General features: G+C 36.6%; 2 protein-coding genes across 17 annotated transcripts in view; one reads left to right on the forward strand and one right to left on the reverse strand.

The window, feature by feature from the left end:
* The window catches only part of TRMT1L (tRNA methyltransferase 1L), a 40,449-nt gene extending 22,260 nt beyond the window's left edge, over nt 1-18,189 (reverse strand). Inside the window, exons 1-9 of one of the 2 annotated variants that reach the window (XM_035280036.3) lie at nt 18,101-18,189; nt 12,586-12,696; nt 11,120-11,233; nt 7,916-7,980; nt 6,204-6,333; nt 4,718-4,841; nt 4,176-4,255; nt 840-1,089; nt 230-442 (exon numbers count right to left, since the gene is read on the reverse strand). In XM_035280036.3, coding sequence (XP_035135927.2) covers nt 230-442; nt 840-1,089; nt 4,176-4,255; nt 4,718-4,841; nt 6,204-6,333; nt 7,916-7,972 — 854 coding nt within the window. In that variant the 5' untranslated portion in view covers nt 7,973-7,980; nt 11,120-11,233; nt 12,586-12,696; nt 18,101-18,189. Of the gene's footprint in view, nt 1-229; nt 443-839; nt 1,090-4,175; nt 4,256-4,717; nt 4,842-6,203; nt 6,334-7,915; nt 7,981-11,119; nt 11,234-12,585; nt 12,697-17,609; nt 18,071-18,100 lie in introns of those variants that run through there. The other variant, XM_002760257.6, reaches the window with a different exon arrangement.
* A 52-nt stretch (nt 18,190-18,241) lies between these two features.
* SWT1 (SWT1 RNA endoribonuclease homolog) overlaps nt 18,242-19,532 on the forward strand; it is an 86,845-nt gene continuing 85,554 nt past the window's right edge. For 10 of the 15 annotated variants that reach the window (XR_013529009.1, XR_013529010.1, XR_013529008.1 and 7 more), the window contains exon 1: nt 18,602-18,711. The gene's annotated coding sequence lies outside the window, so the exon portion shown is untranslated. The other 5 variants (XM_002760256.7, XM_054247801.2, XM_054247803.2 and 2 more) reach the window with 2 other exon arrangements.

Raw genomic sequence — 19,532 nt, forward strand, 5'->3', positions numbered from 1 at the left:
TCTTACTACTTTATTTCAGCAACATTTTAATTGGAGGATAAACTGGATATTTCAAGCATAAGTGTTTTTTTTACAACAGATACCATGTAAGATTAAAAACTAATATTATAGATAAGGAATACAGAATTTATGTTTTGTGCATATTTTGAATAATAAGGTACTTCTTGTAATATTATCTCTCTTGATCAAATACTAACAATCACTAAGTATATCGTTGGCAATTTGGTACCTTGCCACCGCAGCTACAACAATTCTGGCTGCTAGTTCCTTGTAATATTCAGTTCGGACAATGTTACATCCGTAGTGACGCCGGGCAACATGCTGTGCCTTGGCATATAAAGAACTGATATCTGTAGAAGTCACTGACACTATGCCAAGGTTTCTTATATTTCTGAATGCAGAATCTAGGTAATTCACAGATGTTCCAAAAGGGTCTAGATGTCTAAAATCAGAAAGAATATAGACATATTTTAAAGTCATATTAGTAACAAAAATTATACCATCGTAACTATTTCTAATTATAAAATTCCATGGATGTAAAAGTACACTGCAAATCTATTTTAAGTACATAATTCTGTTTTTAAATTAAGAAATAAAATGATAATATGATATATGAGACATGTAAAAATAAATTTGGGTTAGAGGAAAAGTGACATGAGCAGGTATTTTATTTCAAATACTAGAAAATTTTCATGCTGCATACCTTAGGCCAATGTCAAAAACTGGCATTAATTTAAATAAATGAATAACAACAAACTGTCTTAATTTTTAAGTACCCCCGTCACCCCCAAAATTCCAGGGAAGTTTAGAAAGTGACATGGCAAATCTTTTTTACTTACATGAAATCAAAAGATCTCAAATGCATCAGCACATTGGCATCCATTTTGGTCACCTTAATATTACCAAGATTTTTCTCTCCTTCTTCAAGAAAAGCATCACACTTTTCATTTTCCTTACTGTCCACCACCACTTTCAATTTGTTTAAATGGCAGTTTTCCTGAATCAATGTCACAGAGTTTTCATTCAAGTCATTGATTGTAACTTTGACTGCATTTCCAAGATGTTTTGCCCACTGTAATCCCATAATCCCTTTGGAAAAATGGGGAGGAAAATGAGTTTTATAATTGTAATAATTTTAAAGAAAAACAGCATTTTATAAATAAATTATTTCAAAATTTTATGTTTTCATTTTTAGTTATAACCTTAAGAATCTTATTCTTTCTTACTACAAAGCTTCTCAAGAAAGGTTTTAACTAAAAATGTGTCTAACAGATTTTCATTGATACTTCTTACAAACCTTTTTTATGATCCTTGTTCAAATAAAATTCTATGTATGTTTGCTGTTTTCTTTTTTGCTTTTTTTCTTACCACAGAATATACGAATGAGGTTACTCTGCTTGAAGGGAGGATGGGAAGTTGGAATTCCTTCTGCTGAAGTTTACCCTCATGGACCAAAACGTGAAAAACTTTTCTAGACCAATACTTTTCAAACAATGCGCAACAGCATTGTTGTGAATTTTAAAAAAAAATGTGCGGCTGGGTGTAGTGGCTCACACGTATAATATCTGCACTTTGGGAGGCCGAGGCGGGTGGATTTCTTGAGCCAGGAGTTTGAGATCCGCCTGGGCAATGTGGCAAAATTCTGTCTCTACAAAAAAAGACAAAAATGAGCTGGGCACGGTGTGCATGCTTGTGGTCCCAGCTACTTTTAGGAGGCTGAGGTGAGAGGATCACCTGCGCCTAGGAGGTCTAGACTGCAGAGAGTGAAGATGGTGGGCGCCAAGACACTATCTCGAAACTGAGACCCCATCTCAAAAACAACAAAAAAGCAAATTTGTAAGCAAACGATTAAGAAGAATTCAGACAAAAGAGCCCCTTCTTATAGGTTTTCCATATCTACTAGTCATAAGGAACATTCATTACAAAATGGGAGATGGTAACACAAGCCCAACCAATATAGATTAGAAAACCCCTTATAGATTGGAAATACTGACCATCTTCTCCATACATGTCTCATAAATGGAAAAATATCATGTGTTATGGACCTCACATATATGTATTTTTCATATTTTTACAACAAGCTTGTGAGGTAAGTTCTCATATCCTCATTTTAGGAATGGGAAAACATGCAAAATGGCTGTTCCAGATCTGATCTAAGTTTACAAAGGCACATTAAAAGAAAAGGCTGGAAAGATATTCCTTAGACATTAGCTTTAATGACTTCAGATTTAAAAGTGAGTAAAACGGCTGGGTGCGGTGGCTCGTGCCTGTAATCCTAGTACATTGGGAGGCCCAGATGGGTGGATCACCTGAGGTCAGGACTTTGAGACCAGCCTGGCCAACATGGCAAAACATTGTCTCTACTAAAAATACAAAAATTAGCCAGGTGTGGTGGCAGGCACCTATAATCCCAGCTACTTGGGAGGCAGAAGAATCACTTGAACCCGGGAGGCAGAAGTTACAGTGAGCCGAGATTGTGCCACTGCACTCCAGCCTGGGTGACAAAGTGAAACTCTGTTTCAAAAAGAAAAAAGAAAAAGGGTGTATGGTGAAAAAAATACTGCGAAATAAATTTGTACAAGCAGGTTAGGATCAGATATAGGAGATATTAAATGTAGTCTGAGAAGTCTGGACTCTAGGCAATAAAGATGAATGACTTTTGATTCATAAGTAACATTATTAATGTGGTGCTTCAGAGGAAAGGCTGTTTAGCAGTAACAGGCAAGAAAAATTGGAGGAGAGAAATGACTGGAAGCAAGGGTACCATTTAGAGCCTACTGCAATAGGCTTGCTATCAAATCATTAAATTGGTGGATATGGAATGGAAAATGTGAGTTATATTAGAGAAGAAAAATTAGAACAGACCTGGTGGCTGAATAGATACAGAAACAGTAACAGGAAAATAAGGAGTAAAAAATTGATTCAAATTTCAAATCCATGTGGCTTGGGATATAGTCAGAAGCATCACCTCATCACTTTTACCATATTTATACTGAGACAGTATTAATGATGATGATCATGGTGGTAGTCCCCTCTTTTAATAGATGAGCAAATTGAGACACAATTTCCTATGGTCATACAACTAGCAAGTGATAAAGCTGGGATTTGAACTTAGGCAGTCTGGTTCTACAGTCCATTCTTTTAACTACGACTTCTCCCTGAGGAGAGGAGTTTAGGAAGGAGAGGTAACTTATGCTTTCACTCTTTTGGCACAAACTCCCCAAGAGTGTACTCCTATAATATTTATGAAGAAAGACTTGGATTGGGTACAGAGGCTTTTTAGAAATGTTCTACCGTTTCTATTATCTTTTCTCTACCATTAAGTCTTTTGGGAAAAATATTCTCAACGTTTAAAATTTCACTTTATTCCACTGTCTAAAGGCTAGTCAATGATCATCACAACACAAAAAAGAGACACCACCATACATCAGGTGCTGCCTGATTGCAGCAAACAAGTATTATTGCCAAAAAAAGCAAAAAAATTGTATTTGAATCCAATCAAATGATCAATTTAAAAAAATACAGGCAATAGGAGAACACGTTATGTAAGCCATAACAATATAATCAGCAAAAATCTAGACTGCAGGAAATTATAGGTCAAAAGACCTGTTAGCTCAAGAAATAATTACCACACACAGAGAAAATGACAGAAGGAACCACAGATTTAAAAGAGACTTAGACATATTAAACAATTGAAATACAGTTTTTGTCTGCATTCTGATTAGATTTTTAAAACATATTATGAGATAATTGGGCATATCTAAACAATTAATATTAAAAATTATTCCTAATTTTTTAAAGTATGATGATAGTAGAGTGGTTTTATTTAAAAATATCTTTACCTTTTAGAGATCCAACTAAAACACTTACAGATGAAATGATATATGTTATTTGTTTCAAATTAATAGGTTATCAAAAGACTAGGATATGAGGTATGAAGACTGATAAAACAACTGAGAATGAACCACTAATGTTTGAAGTAAGCAACGATGGATATACAGGGACTCACTTACTATACTCTTTAATATATACTTAAAATTTTTCACAGTAAAAAATTAAAAATTTTGCCTTGGATCTTTAATTTTTTTACATCACTTCCCATATACATTTTCTAAGAAAAGATACTGTAAAGTCAAACAAATAAAATGGGGTTCCAAAAAAGTGTCCTCACTTACCAGTGGCTCCAAAAGCATCTAGACATTCCAAAGGTTTTCGTTCCTCAGTCAAAGCAGCCAATGTACAGAATATTAACTGCCTACAAGGAAATCATAATCTGAAATAATTTTACTTTACCATGGCTTCATGATCACAGATTTTATTTAAGAATAGTGAATTGAGGTTCCTAGTTACTGTACAAACTACTTGAAAAGGAGACCTAAAAACATATTCCCAATTTAATACTGTAAGAACTAAAAGTATGTGAAATTAAACTATGAATCCAGTTGGATTCTATTAACATTTATTTATTTATAAACAAAACTTGCTCACAAAAGCACCTGCTTGTTCAGTAATTATATAAAGTTAGGCCTATTTTAGTCTCTGATAAAGGCATCGGCTTGGTAGAAAAAAAACAATCCTTCTGAGAAAAATGTTAAAATAGATGATTTTTATTCTGCATCTAGTTCTAAATTTTAATATATTAGAACATAAAGGTTACGAGACGGTACATTTACACTAATTTGAAACATCCCATAACCCTATTTTCAATTTATCTTACCGATTTAGTTTCATTTTGGGATTAAAATAGGAATCTGTTTTCTGAGGTATAGAATAGTTGGGACAAACTTGTACATCCGTGTCTGCCTCTTTCAAAATTTCATTAGGTGGTTTAACAGTGGAAGCTAAGATGGAAAAAAGAAAAGATTTCCAGGGAAACACAAAATAATTATAAACATCTAAAATAATATATATTTTGAAAAATAACTTTATATTATGTTGTATTAACGCAAATGATTGGGCATCTGTAAAAAAAACAAAACCAAAGAACTCATTTATTCAGCACTCTCTGCAAAAGAGTAACACTCAGTTAAATATCTGATCAATGAAAGAAAGTTAATTTACTATCTTGACTGTCTAGCACATCAGTAAGTCTGCATTATAATATGTAAGAACAGTCACCCTAGGACAATACAAAATCCTAAAATATTTCTGTGGTTTGTCAAACACTATATTGTTTGCTAAGTATATTTTACTATAGTATAATTGTTGGAAAATGAGTGTCTCCATATGGCTGCATTCCATTAGCTAGCATGGCTTACTAAGAATCACTGTATTTCCTGAACATGGTAGACTTCAGAATAGTTTCTCATAATTATGATTTTAAGTCACAAATTACATTGAAATGGCTACAAAATAATGAAAAAATGATTTTACATTTAATATGTTAGAATCATTTAGCTATAAACTAATGAAATATTGATGTGCATAAATTTTAAATATTTAAGAAATGGAATTTGGCATGTGTGGGAAAATCGAGAATCCTTTATTTTTAGATTTCTTGGTAACATTACATTCAGAATGTTAACTAAATGGCAACCATATCTTTCTTTCTAAAATGCCAAATAATAGTAACTTTCCCTAGCACTGTGTTACATATCCTTTTCTAGCCACTGAAGAGGCAAGTCTTTCTCAATCTAGGTTCTGTGAGAAAATTAAGCTTTATAGAAAAATAGTTTAGTGACTTTTTTTTTTCAATTCTGAAAGGAATCGTACATAGTGCCATTCTAGACATAGAGGAGAGACGTTATTCATTACATCTAATACATACTTTAGGACATTAGTGCTTAATTCTTGAGAAGGGATCTCTGAGTAGCAACAAGCTATTAATGATTTCACATCACTAAGAGTAACAGTCTTTATTTCACTATATCTTTCTTCCAGTGTTTTCCAACAAGATATACATGACAGTTATGGTTGTAAAAGCTGTCACTGGGAATACAATTCTATAATCTTTCCTTAAAATACCTATATTCACTTGAGTGTCACTTACTTTTTTCTACACCATTTATTAAATATACATGTTGAGAATGTTAAAATGTTTTTGGAGACCTTACAGGAAGAAACCAAAACCTGACGTAATGGACCAGTCAACTAAATTATTTGGTTAAATCAGCATTATTTTGTCTGCCCGATGTCTGAAAAGAATAACTGAACCATTATTTAAGGATTTACATATTAATATGTTAATGAGATTGCTCACTTACCTGCAATATAACTGGATTTAGTTTCTCCTTTATTCATATGGCGCCTAACATGTCCTAGCATATCAGTCCTTCTGGTGATTGTTGCTGAACAAATGATACAATGATAATGGGCTCCCATTTTACTGGATATCTATCAAACAGAGTATTTAGTTTAAATAAGTTACTAAGACAATAAAACAGAAGTATAAGTTTGCAAATTCAAGGATATTAGTGTGTACTGGATTTAATGGTATAGAAGATAATTTTAATTTTGCCTTGTGACTTTGAAAGGATCGTAACTTCCTTACTTGTATTTATATATGCTTTTAAATCTTACTTTACAATAGGCCAGAAGTTTAATTTCCTTGCTTTTCTCATTCATTCCAATCAGAAAATAATTGTATTTTCTATAAGTTTCATTTATAAATAGTGTAATGTTAGGAGTGGTATCCTGGTAAATGTTTAATAACTGGCTCTCCAGGAAAATAAAGCCCTGATTTGTAGTATCTGCAGATTTCTGTGGTATAAATAGTCTGCCATAGCCAATTTCAAGCTACAACTGTCATAGATTTTAAGCTACTAATGTAACATCACTGAATGTGGATTTCGGAAGAGATGTTCAGTATTATACCATTACAGAGCATTGCCACCCAGCAAACATAATAGATGTAAATAACTGTTTAGGTGCACAGATAATATTAAAATACAGCAGAGCAATGATATCAGGTGAACATTTGTAAACTTTGTTTTTTAATATAACTCATTCATTTTTAGGTTTATATAATTTTTAATGGTGGCCATACCAAACAACCAGCTTGAAAGATTTCTGAAAATTTGAGCCAGCTCCAACACCCTGCTAAATATTAGAGACATAATTAGAAGTGTAGTTTTCCAAGTAAAGAAATTCTCACTCCATAATTTCTCATGTAGCTGAGAACAAAAAGACTGCTCCAATGGCTTTTTCCTAGTTTTGATGCCTTTTACTCTTAGTGCTGCTATCTCCTTTTCACTTGGGACCTTACAGCAAATAGAAAATAGTCAAGCACATTACCCTAAGGTTCCTTGTGGTACTGTGATTATCATATTCAAAATATCTTGGACTGGGTTGATGAACAAGGTGCCGGTTTTTTTCTTAACACTATACTGCTTTTAGTGACTCAAAAGAAAATTTAATAATGAGAACCCATTAACTAATATGCATTCATGGTAGTGTCACTAAAAAATTTTATAGTTTGTATTCCACTTAGGTCAAATCGACCCTAAAAATAAACACATGTATTTTTTAAAAGTTACTAAGATTTCAAAAAGTTTCTTGATTCTAAAAGATTGAACTTAAAAGGAAGGACATGGGGAAGATGAATGAGATTAAAACATACTAAGATGTTTACTAAATCACAGAAATGGAAGGTCCTATTCCATGACCAAAATTTTAAGAGAAAAAGACTACTCTCTAAATTTTCCATTCCAAACTCAGTAAATGAGTTAATTTTCATTTTGAACACAAAGGAGCAATTTATCTGACTGAAACTAAAAACTATAAAGTGACAACTTCGATATAGCAATTTTTTTCATACATTTCAGTTTTCCTATTATGATAGTCTAAAAGGACTGATACAGAATTTTAAAGTAAACTACATTGCTGAACATACACATTTTACTTACACAGTAAGTAAAAATTATACTTTCTTTAAAACTGACTAAATTTAAAAAGAAACAATCTAATATCTGTTTACCTGTTCTCCAATAATGTTGGGTTTCACTGGTCGACAAGGTAAGTGACAGATGCACATCCTGTAACCTAGAATGAAGAAAGGCTGGTTATCATACCACTGTTCATTAAATATTCAATTATCAAAAAGTATAAGCCAGTTTTATAAGAATTGGAATTACTTATATTTTTGTAATGTCATAATTACTCAAATGAGATTGCTTTGGTTTTCACAACTGTTATACATGAGATATATGGGTAGTATGCATACATATATATGTCTATGTGTCTATATACACAAATATAGAAGGATCCAGGTTTGAACTCTGGTTCAGCCATGACTATCTGTTTTATCTTGCATTAGTCATTTAGTGTCTTTGGGATTCAGCTTTATCATGTATTCTCTGCCACCTTAACTTTTACATAGGCTTCATCTTTGCTGCATGCTATTAATGTATTTGCCATTATACAGACCCTTCTATATATGGTACTATCTCAGTTCTCTTCCCACCCTTCTTCTTTACAGATCCTCTTCCTTCTCTCGTGCCCTAAAATGTAGCTATTCCATAGGCTTGGATGGCTAAGTGACTTTTTTTTCTCATTTTCTTGGCAATTTAAGCACCTTTCATGATTCCAATTAACTCTCCAGTGGAAAAGAATCCAAAATTATAGCTCTAGCTACTAATTCATTCCTATGAGCCAGATCTCTATTTCCAATTGCCTATTAAGGATATGTAACTGATTATCTAGTCAGCCTCTCAAAACCTACTTGTCAAGACTAAACTGATAATTTATCTTACATGAGGTCTCTTTACTTTTTGAATGATAATGCCTTGTAGTTGCTCTTAACTGAAAGCCTGTAAGTCATCTCTAACTCCATTTTTCTCATACCTTAGATCCGATCATTTCTTACTTGTATATGCTGAAGTGCTCCAAGATTTAGTACTGGATAACTTCTTTTTTCCATCAATATGTACTCTTTTAGTTACTTATCTCATCTTATGGCTTTAAATGCCATCTGTCTTCTGACAACTCCGAAATGCGTATCTTTAGCCCTACATTCTCCCTGAACTCCATATTCATATAACCTATGAGCTACTTGACATTCTCCACTTAAATGCATCTCACTCTTTAAATGCTCAAATTTCTGGTTCTGGCCTTCTTTCCCACACCTGGTCCTAATGCACTCTTCTCCAGCTCAGTAAAGGCCAACTCCATTTGTCTACTTGCTCAAGTCCCATACCCAAGCATTCCTGGCTCTTTCTCTCATCCATTCCTTCAGCAGATCTTGTTGCTTCTACCTTCAACATATTGGTCAATTACTTGAAACCTGGTCACCGAGACAAAAACTATCTTACCTTCATCATTTACCAGATCAATAGCATGTGAAAAAACCCAACAGCCTAATGTACGTGAGAGAACCACATCCATGAGTAAGTAAAGAAATATCACAAGAAAAGATTTAAGAAAAGAGAATAACTTGGAAGAGGGAAACCAAACCTAAAGGCTAAACAATGACTTAAGAAAAAAATATGGAAGATATCCTTTTAACTGAAATGATACCTTTTTTTTCATAAGAAGTCAGTATGGTTTATCAGACATTATTATATATAATTAAACTTAAAAGACGGGACAGCCCCTAAATTAGTATCTAATTCCTCTTTCCCTAAATAACCAGTGATAATCTATAGTTACAGCGTAATTCCGATTTCTTTTATGGGTGTCTCTTACTAGCTGCTTTATCAAGGTTGGTTGAAACTCCAACCATATTTTACAGTTTCTGTGTTCACATAATCATATACAAATATAAATGTACATTTGTTTGAGACTGATACTTAGGTTTCTTTTGAGGGTGGGACTTTTTGTTTTATCCAAATGGAATATAAAATCTTCCCTATATATTGCTGTTTTCATCAGGTGTTGACCATGGAAATACTTCTAAGTTAGCTGGTATATATCTAATATACTCATTTCAATGGCTACATAATATTTCACGGTATGTATGTACCATAATTTATTCAACCATTTCTTTTAATTCCAAGTTTTTGTTACTAATATTGCAATGAATATCCTAGTACATTTATCCTTGCCTACTGACTTTTTTTTTTAAGAGACAGAGTCTTACTCTGTTGCCCAGGATAGAGTACCGTGGCACAATTATGGCACTGCAGCCTCAAGCTTCTGGACTCAAGCAATCCTACCACCTGAGCCTCTCCAGTAGTTGGGACTTCAGGAAGAGGCCACCTTGTCTGGCTAATATTTTCACTTTTTATAGAGACAGGGTCTTACTTACTATGTTGCTCAGGCTGGTCTTGAACTCATGGCTTCAAGTGATCTTCCTGCCTCGGCCTCTCAAAGTGCTGAGATTAAAGATATGAGCTTGTAATCTCAGCACTTTGAGAGGCCAAGGTAGGAAGATTACAGGTATGAGCCACTGTGTCCAACCCCGATTCTTTTACTTCTGAGGCACTCCTAGGAGAGGAACTCCCTGGTGGATGGTCATGTGTATTTTTAATTTTAAAAGATGTTGTCAGATCTTTTCCCAAAAATGCTATAATAATTCACATAATTCACTATCTCAGAACTTAGGGAAGCCCTTTAACTTGAAAAGTTCTTGTTTTCTGTCCTTCGATTTTATTCTTTTCATGGTGAGTCCTCTTGTTGAACTTATTCCCTCAAACTGTGTCATTTTTATCAGAATTGTAATTGGTATATTTGTTTCTGTTTCCATTTCTCAGAAGCAGAAAAAGGCTATGATTTCTGAATTATCTTGTATCCCACCACCATTCTGAATTCTCTTAACTTTAGTAGTTTATTTAAGCTATCAGCAGAAAAAGGGATATTATCTTCTACTTTCCAATATTCATACAAATTATTTTATTTCCTTGTTTTACTACATTAACTACACCTTCAAAAATGCTTGTAAAAGAAAAGGAAAAGTAAAACTTACTAAAACGTTGTTCAATAAGCAACATGGACTCCCAGGGCCAGAGTACCCAGTATAGAACAGATGTATAATAAATGTTTGCTGAACTAAACTGTCATATAGATCTCTACTGCCTATAAAGCTATATGGTGTCTTAGTACATACATTAGACATGAGGGTGTTAAATCCTTCACATTTTAAAATGAAAATATTTGATTATATTCATGATAAAATGCCAAAACTGGTTAAAAAAAATGTTGAATTTCATGTACATTACTTCTTTGCAAGCACAAAAATACTAACCTTCAAATTCAACTGAGACTTTCCAGTGTAAATTCTGGAGGTGACGACGAAGCTTATGGCTATTACAAGCTCTGAATTTTTCCTTAGGGCACAATGGACAAGCCTGTCTGTTGCCTTGAAAAGGAAAAAGAATCAATAAAGCACAGAATATACTAGTTATTAATGTCTAGATTCAGCTACAAAGAGGTTAATGGGGACTCCCCCTTCTACTTCTTAAAGTCTTTCTTAACTTTAGGGAGAAGTCATTATTCTTGACCCAGGAGGTAGTTAACAATAACTGTTGTAGCACATGATCAGCGATTGTTTTTTCACCCTAAGATTTTCCTCTCTATGGATAGCTGATGCATTTGTTGTTACTGGGAACAAAGAGGTTGAAGAAGTGATAAACTGTATGATAACTTTCCAGCCAAAATTTCTGCCACTGAGAGCATCACTCTGTATTTTGGAAAGCTGAAAAGGACAGCAGTTATACTCCCAAAAGGACAGGAGCTGCACAAAGACAAAAGTACTGCTGTGATATTCTGCTACTAAACTGGCAGCAACAAAAACAGTTAACATGTGGCGTTAGAAAAATGTAAGAAGGAAGTGAAAGGAATAGATGGGATCCGATATAACTGCTGTTCTGAGACTGGGGGCATAGTTAGAACCACCCTATCCATTACTGAATTTTCAAGTTCTTCCTTCTTTATTAACATATTCTTAAAAGATTATGTATTATCAAATGTCTTAATTACAAATATAACGTATCTCAAATAAAAACTCTGATAGTATAGATGAAAGAATCTTAAATTTAGGTTTAAAGCAATAAAATATACAGCAAGGATCAAGAACTCATTTAGTAAGTTTTTTCTTTTCTTATACCTGTCACACCTGTCAGCTCATATTAATTTTTAACCCAACAAATATCTTTCACATACAGTACAATACAGCATAGGTACAATTTTTATTTTTACACTGCCTACTTCAAAACACCCTGCACTCAGTGATCCTGAGGATGCAAACCAAGCCATAAGGAGAGTAGAGCAGAAAGAGAGGAGTGTGGGACATTGATAACGTGGAACACTCGCACCAGCCCTAAATTGCCTATCTCGGAACTTCATTTACACAGCAGAGTATTAACCTCTTCAGACAATGTTTTTTGGGACCTCTGTTACTTGTAGTCAAATGGAATTCTTAACTTGCCGAATACAAAGCCCTTAGACATCCATGAAATTGTAGTTTTCTTGAGGAGCTGTATAATAACTTATTTCCATCATGCGTAACTTTGTGCAACTTATGTACAACTTTGCACATAAACGGTTGCCAATTTCCTGAATAAAAAGCTTTATTTTACTACTGTTCTAGTTCAATAAGAATAAACAAGTCTACTCTAATCAAACTATTTTCGTGAATGCAAAGATGATAAATTATTAGAAATTCAGAAAAAAAAAAAAAAAAAAAAAAAAAAAACCCCAAACATGAAATACCTGCATCAAGATTATCTGAGTTCGATGAACTGGCAGAGTCGAAATCTCCTTCAGTTACAAAAGCTAACTTCTCTAGATCAGCAAGCTGCCTTTGAATTGAGATGTGTCTCTCTGAAAAAAATATTTGAGATTACGCTTTAACAGTTAAGTTCCATTTTTATTGATCAAATTGTATAAAAGTTTATTTCCTGTAATACAGTGTTATGGACCTATATGGGGAATACTACCACAACTCAGTTTATAAAGTAACAAGTGTGCTCTAGAATGAAAAGTTGGGGGGAAACCCCACTGTATAAATTCATAGTTTTAAAATGATATCTAATTAGTCAAAATAATTCTATGAAAAATATTTCTATCCTATACAAAATACTGAAGAAGGAAACATAGCCATGTTTTCTATCTTCAAAGAACTTTCAATCAGGTGGGAGAAGGTAATACATTAACTTCGAACTCTCATATGAGATAGGATGAAATGAACACTAGACGTAACGTAACATAAGGTAGGCATACAGAAGAAGGAGTAATTAATTCTAACAAGTAACTCTGAGAATGTCTTTATTGAAGTGCCATTTGACTGAGACTTAAGGTATGAATAGAATTTTAGTAAGTAGAGATTTGCTAACTGGCTTCATAAACTGAAGTAACCTCATGAACAAATGTATGTTGTATAAAACATACAACCATGCCACCCCACCCTTGTGGTGGAATGTAGTATTTCAGGGGATAGAGTGAGTAGAAATATGTGCAGCCAAAGATGTAGTACAGACCATGGAAAGCATAAATTCTATGCAAGTTAGTCTAGACTTCATTCTTTAGGTAATAGTCTCTTCAGGTTTTTGAGGAAGTGAATTATATGATCTGAATGAGTTTCAGGTTATCTCTGGCAGTAATACCAAAGATCAGTAACAAAATTAGTAATGGGAAGGGACGGAATAGAAGGTACAAGACAAAGCAACAGAAACGGGATTTGAGAAGCTAAGGTGAAGGATAAAATCAAAGATGATTCTAAGACTGAGTTTATGTGGCTGAGAATAATGGAAACATGAGGCAAACACGACAAAGGAAACTCTTTGGTGGAAAAGAGAAAGGAAAATTTAGTTTATGACACAGTGTGTTTGATGTAGTACTGGTACAATATTCCCGTAATAAAGTAAAATAGGCAGCTGGCAATTTGTTTTTAGAGCTTAGGAGGGATTCTGGAGATACAAATCATAAGTAACATATGTTAGGCAAAACTATGAGACTAAATAAGAAAGCCTAAGAAAAGTGTGAAAAATAGGAGAAGCCAAGACCCAGTCTTACTTAGTTATGACTGATTTCAAACAACTAACAAGACTATGTAAAATTAATTTAAAATATGATTTATATTTTAATTCTAATGCATTTCAGACTTCTCAGTCATTACATATGTGTCCCACTAAAGCATTTTCAGGTTTCTCAAGCATTAAACACTCTTCAAATTAGATGCTTATAAATTTGGAAATATATGAATAAGTCTAAAATATGTTTAACATGTTCTGATTGGAGCCAATAGGGGATACATCCTCAATGCTGCTGAACCTGCTGATTATTATAGACAGCTATAATCTGGTAGTGAGGTATGAGAGATGTAGATATTCCTTAGAAAAATTAAGTAGAAGGAATCAGGAAGGTAGATTCAGAAAATCAATGGTAAGGGGAATCAAGGTAATGCAGAAGCCAAAGGAGAAGAGTCTATAAAAGCAAAACATTAGGGCCAGGCGCGGTGGCTCACGCCTGTAATCCCAGCACTTTGGGAGGCCGAGGCGGGTGGATCACGAGGTCAAGAGATCAAGACCAGCCTGGTCAACATGGTGAAACCCCGTCTCTACTAAAAATACAAAACATTAGCTGGGCATGGTGGCACGTGCCTGTAATCCCAGCTACTCAGGAGGCTGAGGCAGGAGAATTGCCTGAACCCAGGAGGCGGAGGTTGCGGTGAGCCGAGATCGCGCCATTGCACTCAGCCTGGGTAAGGAGCGAAACTCCGTCAAAAAAAAAAAGCAAAACATTAACACTGATATCACAAACAGTTGCAGAGATCAAGAAAGCAAGTCTGGTGACCTTTAAGAAAGCAGGTTCAGTGAGGTGTTTGGGAGTAGAAACAAAATTGGAAGGGAAAAGGATATACAGAAAATAAAATTTTTTGGAGAAGTTTGATGGTATAAAAAAGGAATGAGACTGTAACTTGCTTTTTTTCTTTTTAAGTATGGAGAGAACTGAATATATGTGCACTGCAAGGGAAAGGAACAATTACAAAGTGGGGACTAAATATATAAGATTAGGAGAAACTGATAGGTAAAGAGCCCAAGGAGACAGGAGATGGTGAGATAAACAGGGCTAATATTATTAGGTTATACAGTTTAAATCTTGAGACTTTAAAATTCAGTTATTGGTATTACCACCTTCTTGCCTACTCCTCTCTGAGCTTCATTATCAGTTCATTTGTTTACCCATTTGTATAATTTGTGTCCCTGTTTACTCCGCCACAAATAAGCAACAGGAAGATAAGGTCTGTGCTTTGTTCATCTTTCTGATAGCTAAGGGCCGAATGCAGTAACTTGCAGATAGGAGGCACTAATATTTGTTAAACAAGAATTAAAACAAAAATCATTAGACCTTTTGGATGCAGTAGCACACTGTCAATAATTCTGAAATCTAATTCAGCACTATCAGACATTCCTGCTCAAATTTATTAAACGGTAATTTTTCATATTTTTATTATTTAGATATGGGCTCTTGCTCTGTTGCCCAGCCTCCATGGAATGATGTAGTGGCTCAATCACAGGTCACTGCAGCCTCAAACTCCTGGGCTCAAGCAATGCTCCTGCCTCAGCCTCCTTAGGAGCTGGGAGTATAGGCTCGTGCCTGGTTATTCACCTTATTTTTAAAGGAGCAACAAACAATATTGGTTAATTTCTTATATCTGATACTGTTCAAATGAGTTATGAGATGTAATCTGTATAAACAGTTAAAACTTTTTCATGTTTCATAAAAATCTTTTGCTAGGTCAGACAGTAATATTCTGAAAATGAATCCATGTGTACAAACTAACCTATCTAATTTGTAACCATAAAGGCTTTTGGCTTCCAGAGTTCAAAGATCTGTGTATGTGAAACAAGATAAATAGCAATCAATGAAGACATGCCTATTGAAATTATTCTAACTATTAAATAGCACAAAATAAGAGAAAGGAGCTTGGTTAAGTTAGAAAACTAAAAATCCTGTGGTCCACTACTGAACAAATTCTTGAAGATCTGTCTAAAAATTCATGATATACCTATAAACATCTCTGAAATCACTCCCTAGTTTAAGATAGTATATATCAGACAATCTGCATGCAAGATACTCAATCTGCTTTTTGTAACACACTATTAATCCAGAAGTCAATAGGCAAATTTCTCTTGTTAAGTCAGAGGTCTCCAAGATGCTAGGAAGGTCTTTTTCAACTTCTGTTACTTTTTCCTCAATTTTCAATTCTATTTCAGATCAGCTATCTTCATCTTTACCTAGTTATGACTGACTTCAAAGGACTAACTAGACCAACTAAAAATAATTTTTTAAATGATTAATATATATTTTAGCTCTAATGCATTTCAGACTTCTCAGTCATTACTTATTTGTCCTATTAATGCATTTTCGGGTTTCCCATACCATATACATTCCTCAAATTACATATTTGCAAATTTTGGAATTTATAAATAAGTCTTTAAAAACTGTGTTTAACATATTTTTATGGGGGGGAGGTGGAGAAAGCATACATTTCCTAAAGCTGCTGAACCACGAATATAACTGACTAAAATAAACAAATACAACCTGGAAGTGAGGTACGAGGCTACTTAGGAGAGTGCAACCTTCTCAGTTCCCCCTGCCTCCCCCATCCCTACCTACCTACTGTAGTTGAAGAACTAACTGGCCTTATTTTGCACCTACAAGCTCTGATCTTATATGATGAGGACGGGCTTACCTGAAGCATCCTGACTTTTGTCTTTCCTGTGATTAGCCCTACTCTGAAATCTGCAACAATTTGTATATTGTTTCAAAACTGCAAAATAATCCTATCTATAACTATCCAATGTTTTATAAATATTAAACTCAAAACAGGCCTAGAAGTAGGAAAAAATAATGAATTCAAGATTATTTTAAGTTACAATTCAGAAAGCATATAAAGGTCACTTTATGACCACAAACTAACTTGTTAAAAGAACTTACGTTAAGTCTTTCTTAAACCTTACATTTTAAAATGTTAGAAGATCGTTAAGAAAGTGTTACTCATCAATCTTTTAAATTCCTATAAGGTTCAAACTTAGAAAACATGCAGGCACATTCAGAAGCACAATAATATGGGCCATTAATTCTCAACAGTCTATTTCTGATGGAATGGAGTACAAAACTCAATTGGTATTTATGTATGGGGGAAAACATCCATAAATTTAGTCGTTTATTTCCTCAACTACTACTCAGCCTCAAATACTCTTCGGAAGCAAGCTGCTAGGGGGGAAAAAAACAAATGAGAAAAACTCATCTCCTTGTGTATGTCGAAGCAGCAAAACTAGTTGACAGTAATGGTTTACAAATGTTGGCAGCTTAGGATCTACTATCGTAAACAGGTTGCCTCGGTTACTATGTCACATTTGATATAACTTAGTTAACCATGGCAGACTGGGCTGAGGAAAACTCCCAAATTATATGTAACTTCCTATTTTCGTATCTTACAAAGATTCCCTTTTACGAAAAAGCCCTTAACCTCATTATTTCCTTCTATCTACAGCATTCCTGCCCTCCGCATATCCTTCACCGTGACATCCTCGAGGCTTATGGAAATGCCGTCTCCGATTCTGTACCCCTGCTTTAGCCGCTACATGAGCCCCTCTTCCCTCCCCCCATTTCCCTAAATCTGCCTTCCCCCATAAAAACCAACCCGGCGAAAAAGGGCCTCCCCTACTTCCCAGCAAGGCGCACTTTCTCTCTTCTGCGGCAGAAAGATCTGGGCCTCCTGCACTTACTGCTTTTAGCCTCCTCAGGGGCAGAGGCTAGGAACGGGGACAGGGCCGGAGCCTGGGCCAGGGCAGGGGCTGGGGCTGGAGCCGAGTCCAGAGCCGAATCCGGGGCCGGAGCTGGGGTCCCAGCCGAGTCCGGGGCCGGGGTCGGGACCTGGACGTGGGCCACCTCCACCTCCTCCTTCTCCAGGGGCAGCAGCTCCTCCTCCGCCATATTCTCCATATTTACCGCCTCTGTGCCAGGCCCGCCCGGGGACCCGGCGGGGGGGGCTCACGGCGGGGTCAGAGAACTGACGTGAATGCCCACAGGGCTGGATCCAAGGGAGTGGGGAAGCAAGTGGGGAGGGCGGGATGCGTGCAACAGACAAAAGATGAAGAACCAGTGACCAATTCCTGTTAGTAGAAAATAGAAAGCCAGAGGCAGCGATTCCAGATAACCGTCCGCTCCCCTTTCCCCGAGGCGTTACGACGCCACCACAAACTGCGCAGAAGCGTACTGGGGACGGCGTCCAATTGGATAAGAGTGTTCGGTTTCCACAGTGCGTCTCCGTCTCACCGGCCCACCACCGAACCGAACCAAGACTACAGCACCCAGGGTGCACTGCGCCGCTTGGGGCGGGGCCGGCGTTTCGAGCCTTAGAGGAAGTAAAGGCAAATTTAAGCCAACGCTGCGGAGCGTTCGGCCGGGCGCAGAACTACGTTTCCCAGCGGGCATAGGGTTGGTGGGGCGGGGTGGGGCGGGGGTCGTCTCCCTTGGCCTGGGCTTTCGGAGTTGCTACCGCCGCGGCGCTGGTTAGGTAGGAACTGAGGGGTTCGTTGACGTTTTACTGGTCAGGTTCCCTCTCGTCCCCCGCCCCCATTATCCTGGCGGGCGGGCGGCTGGCGGGACTGGGGACTCTGGAGTCACTAGGACCTGGGCGGGGCGACTCTGTGGGCGGATCCGGGGACGAGCTAGCTCGGTGGAGGGTGTGGTTCTGGGCCGGCCTGCCTCCGGGGCTGCCCCTTGCCCGGTGTTAGGGTCTGGACGGTTCGTGAAGAGCCTGCGGGCCACGGCGGTTTACTAGCAGCCGACGAGCTTGCCTGTTTATCCAGCAGACTTGGAATTAGGGTCTGTTCTTCATTTCGCACCCTCACCTACCCCGTGACCCGAACGCTCTTTTCCTTTGTTTTTATTTTTGCTCTAGTCTTCATGTTGCCAGTATCAGCAGTTCTGCAGTGTGGCCAGTGGATAGAAATTAGTTGTTTTGCTCTATTTTGCATTGTTTTTAGGTTTTTAATAACCAGCGCTCAGAGTGGGTAGAGCTTCGGGGCGTTTGATTTTGACGCGTTTCAGATCCCCGAAGCATATGCTAGTGAGTCTCCTGTCCCCCGCACTTCCGTCCCCTTCACTCGTTGGGGCTTCTTGGCGTTCGAGCGTCTCTTGTTCTTTTCTCCACCCTCCCCCTACCCCCAGCCCCGGTAAATCCACTGGGACAGGCAGGAGAAAAACTTGAGCTTTCTGGATGCCCTGCTTGGGCTTGGTCCGAACGTCTAGGCAGCAGGGAAGGAGAGGGAAGCCCAATTTAGTCTCGAGAACAACGCTTCCAGTTAGCTTTTCTTAGTTAATGAGGTTGATAAATCCTATCTTCTTAGTCTGTTTGTTTTCTACTTGTTTCAGAACCCCAGAGAAGACATAGCATGATTATTTGGCACTTTGAAGCTCTAACTGGAAGTTAACTCCTCCCCCTATAGTTAAGAAGTATATCTGGAGGGGTGTGTGTGTGTGTGTGTAACTTCTCCTAGTTTAATGGAAACAGATTATCCCCGTGAAGCTTCTGTGAGTTATAGTCCTAAATCCCTTTTAGTGACTGTCCTTCATGGCTTCTATCTAGTATTCCTGGATGTATAGTTGACTCATGGCTCAACAGTCAATTAAAAATGGGATATCAC

This window comes from Callithrix jacchus, chromosome 18 (assembly GCF_049354715.1).
Source record: "Callithrix jacchus isolate 240 chromosome 18, calJac240_pri, whole genome shotgun sequence".
Taxonomy (NCBI): domain Eukaryota; kingdom Metazoa; phylum Chordata; class Mammalia; order Primates; family Cebidae; genus Callithrix; species Callithrix jacchus.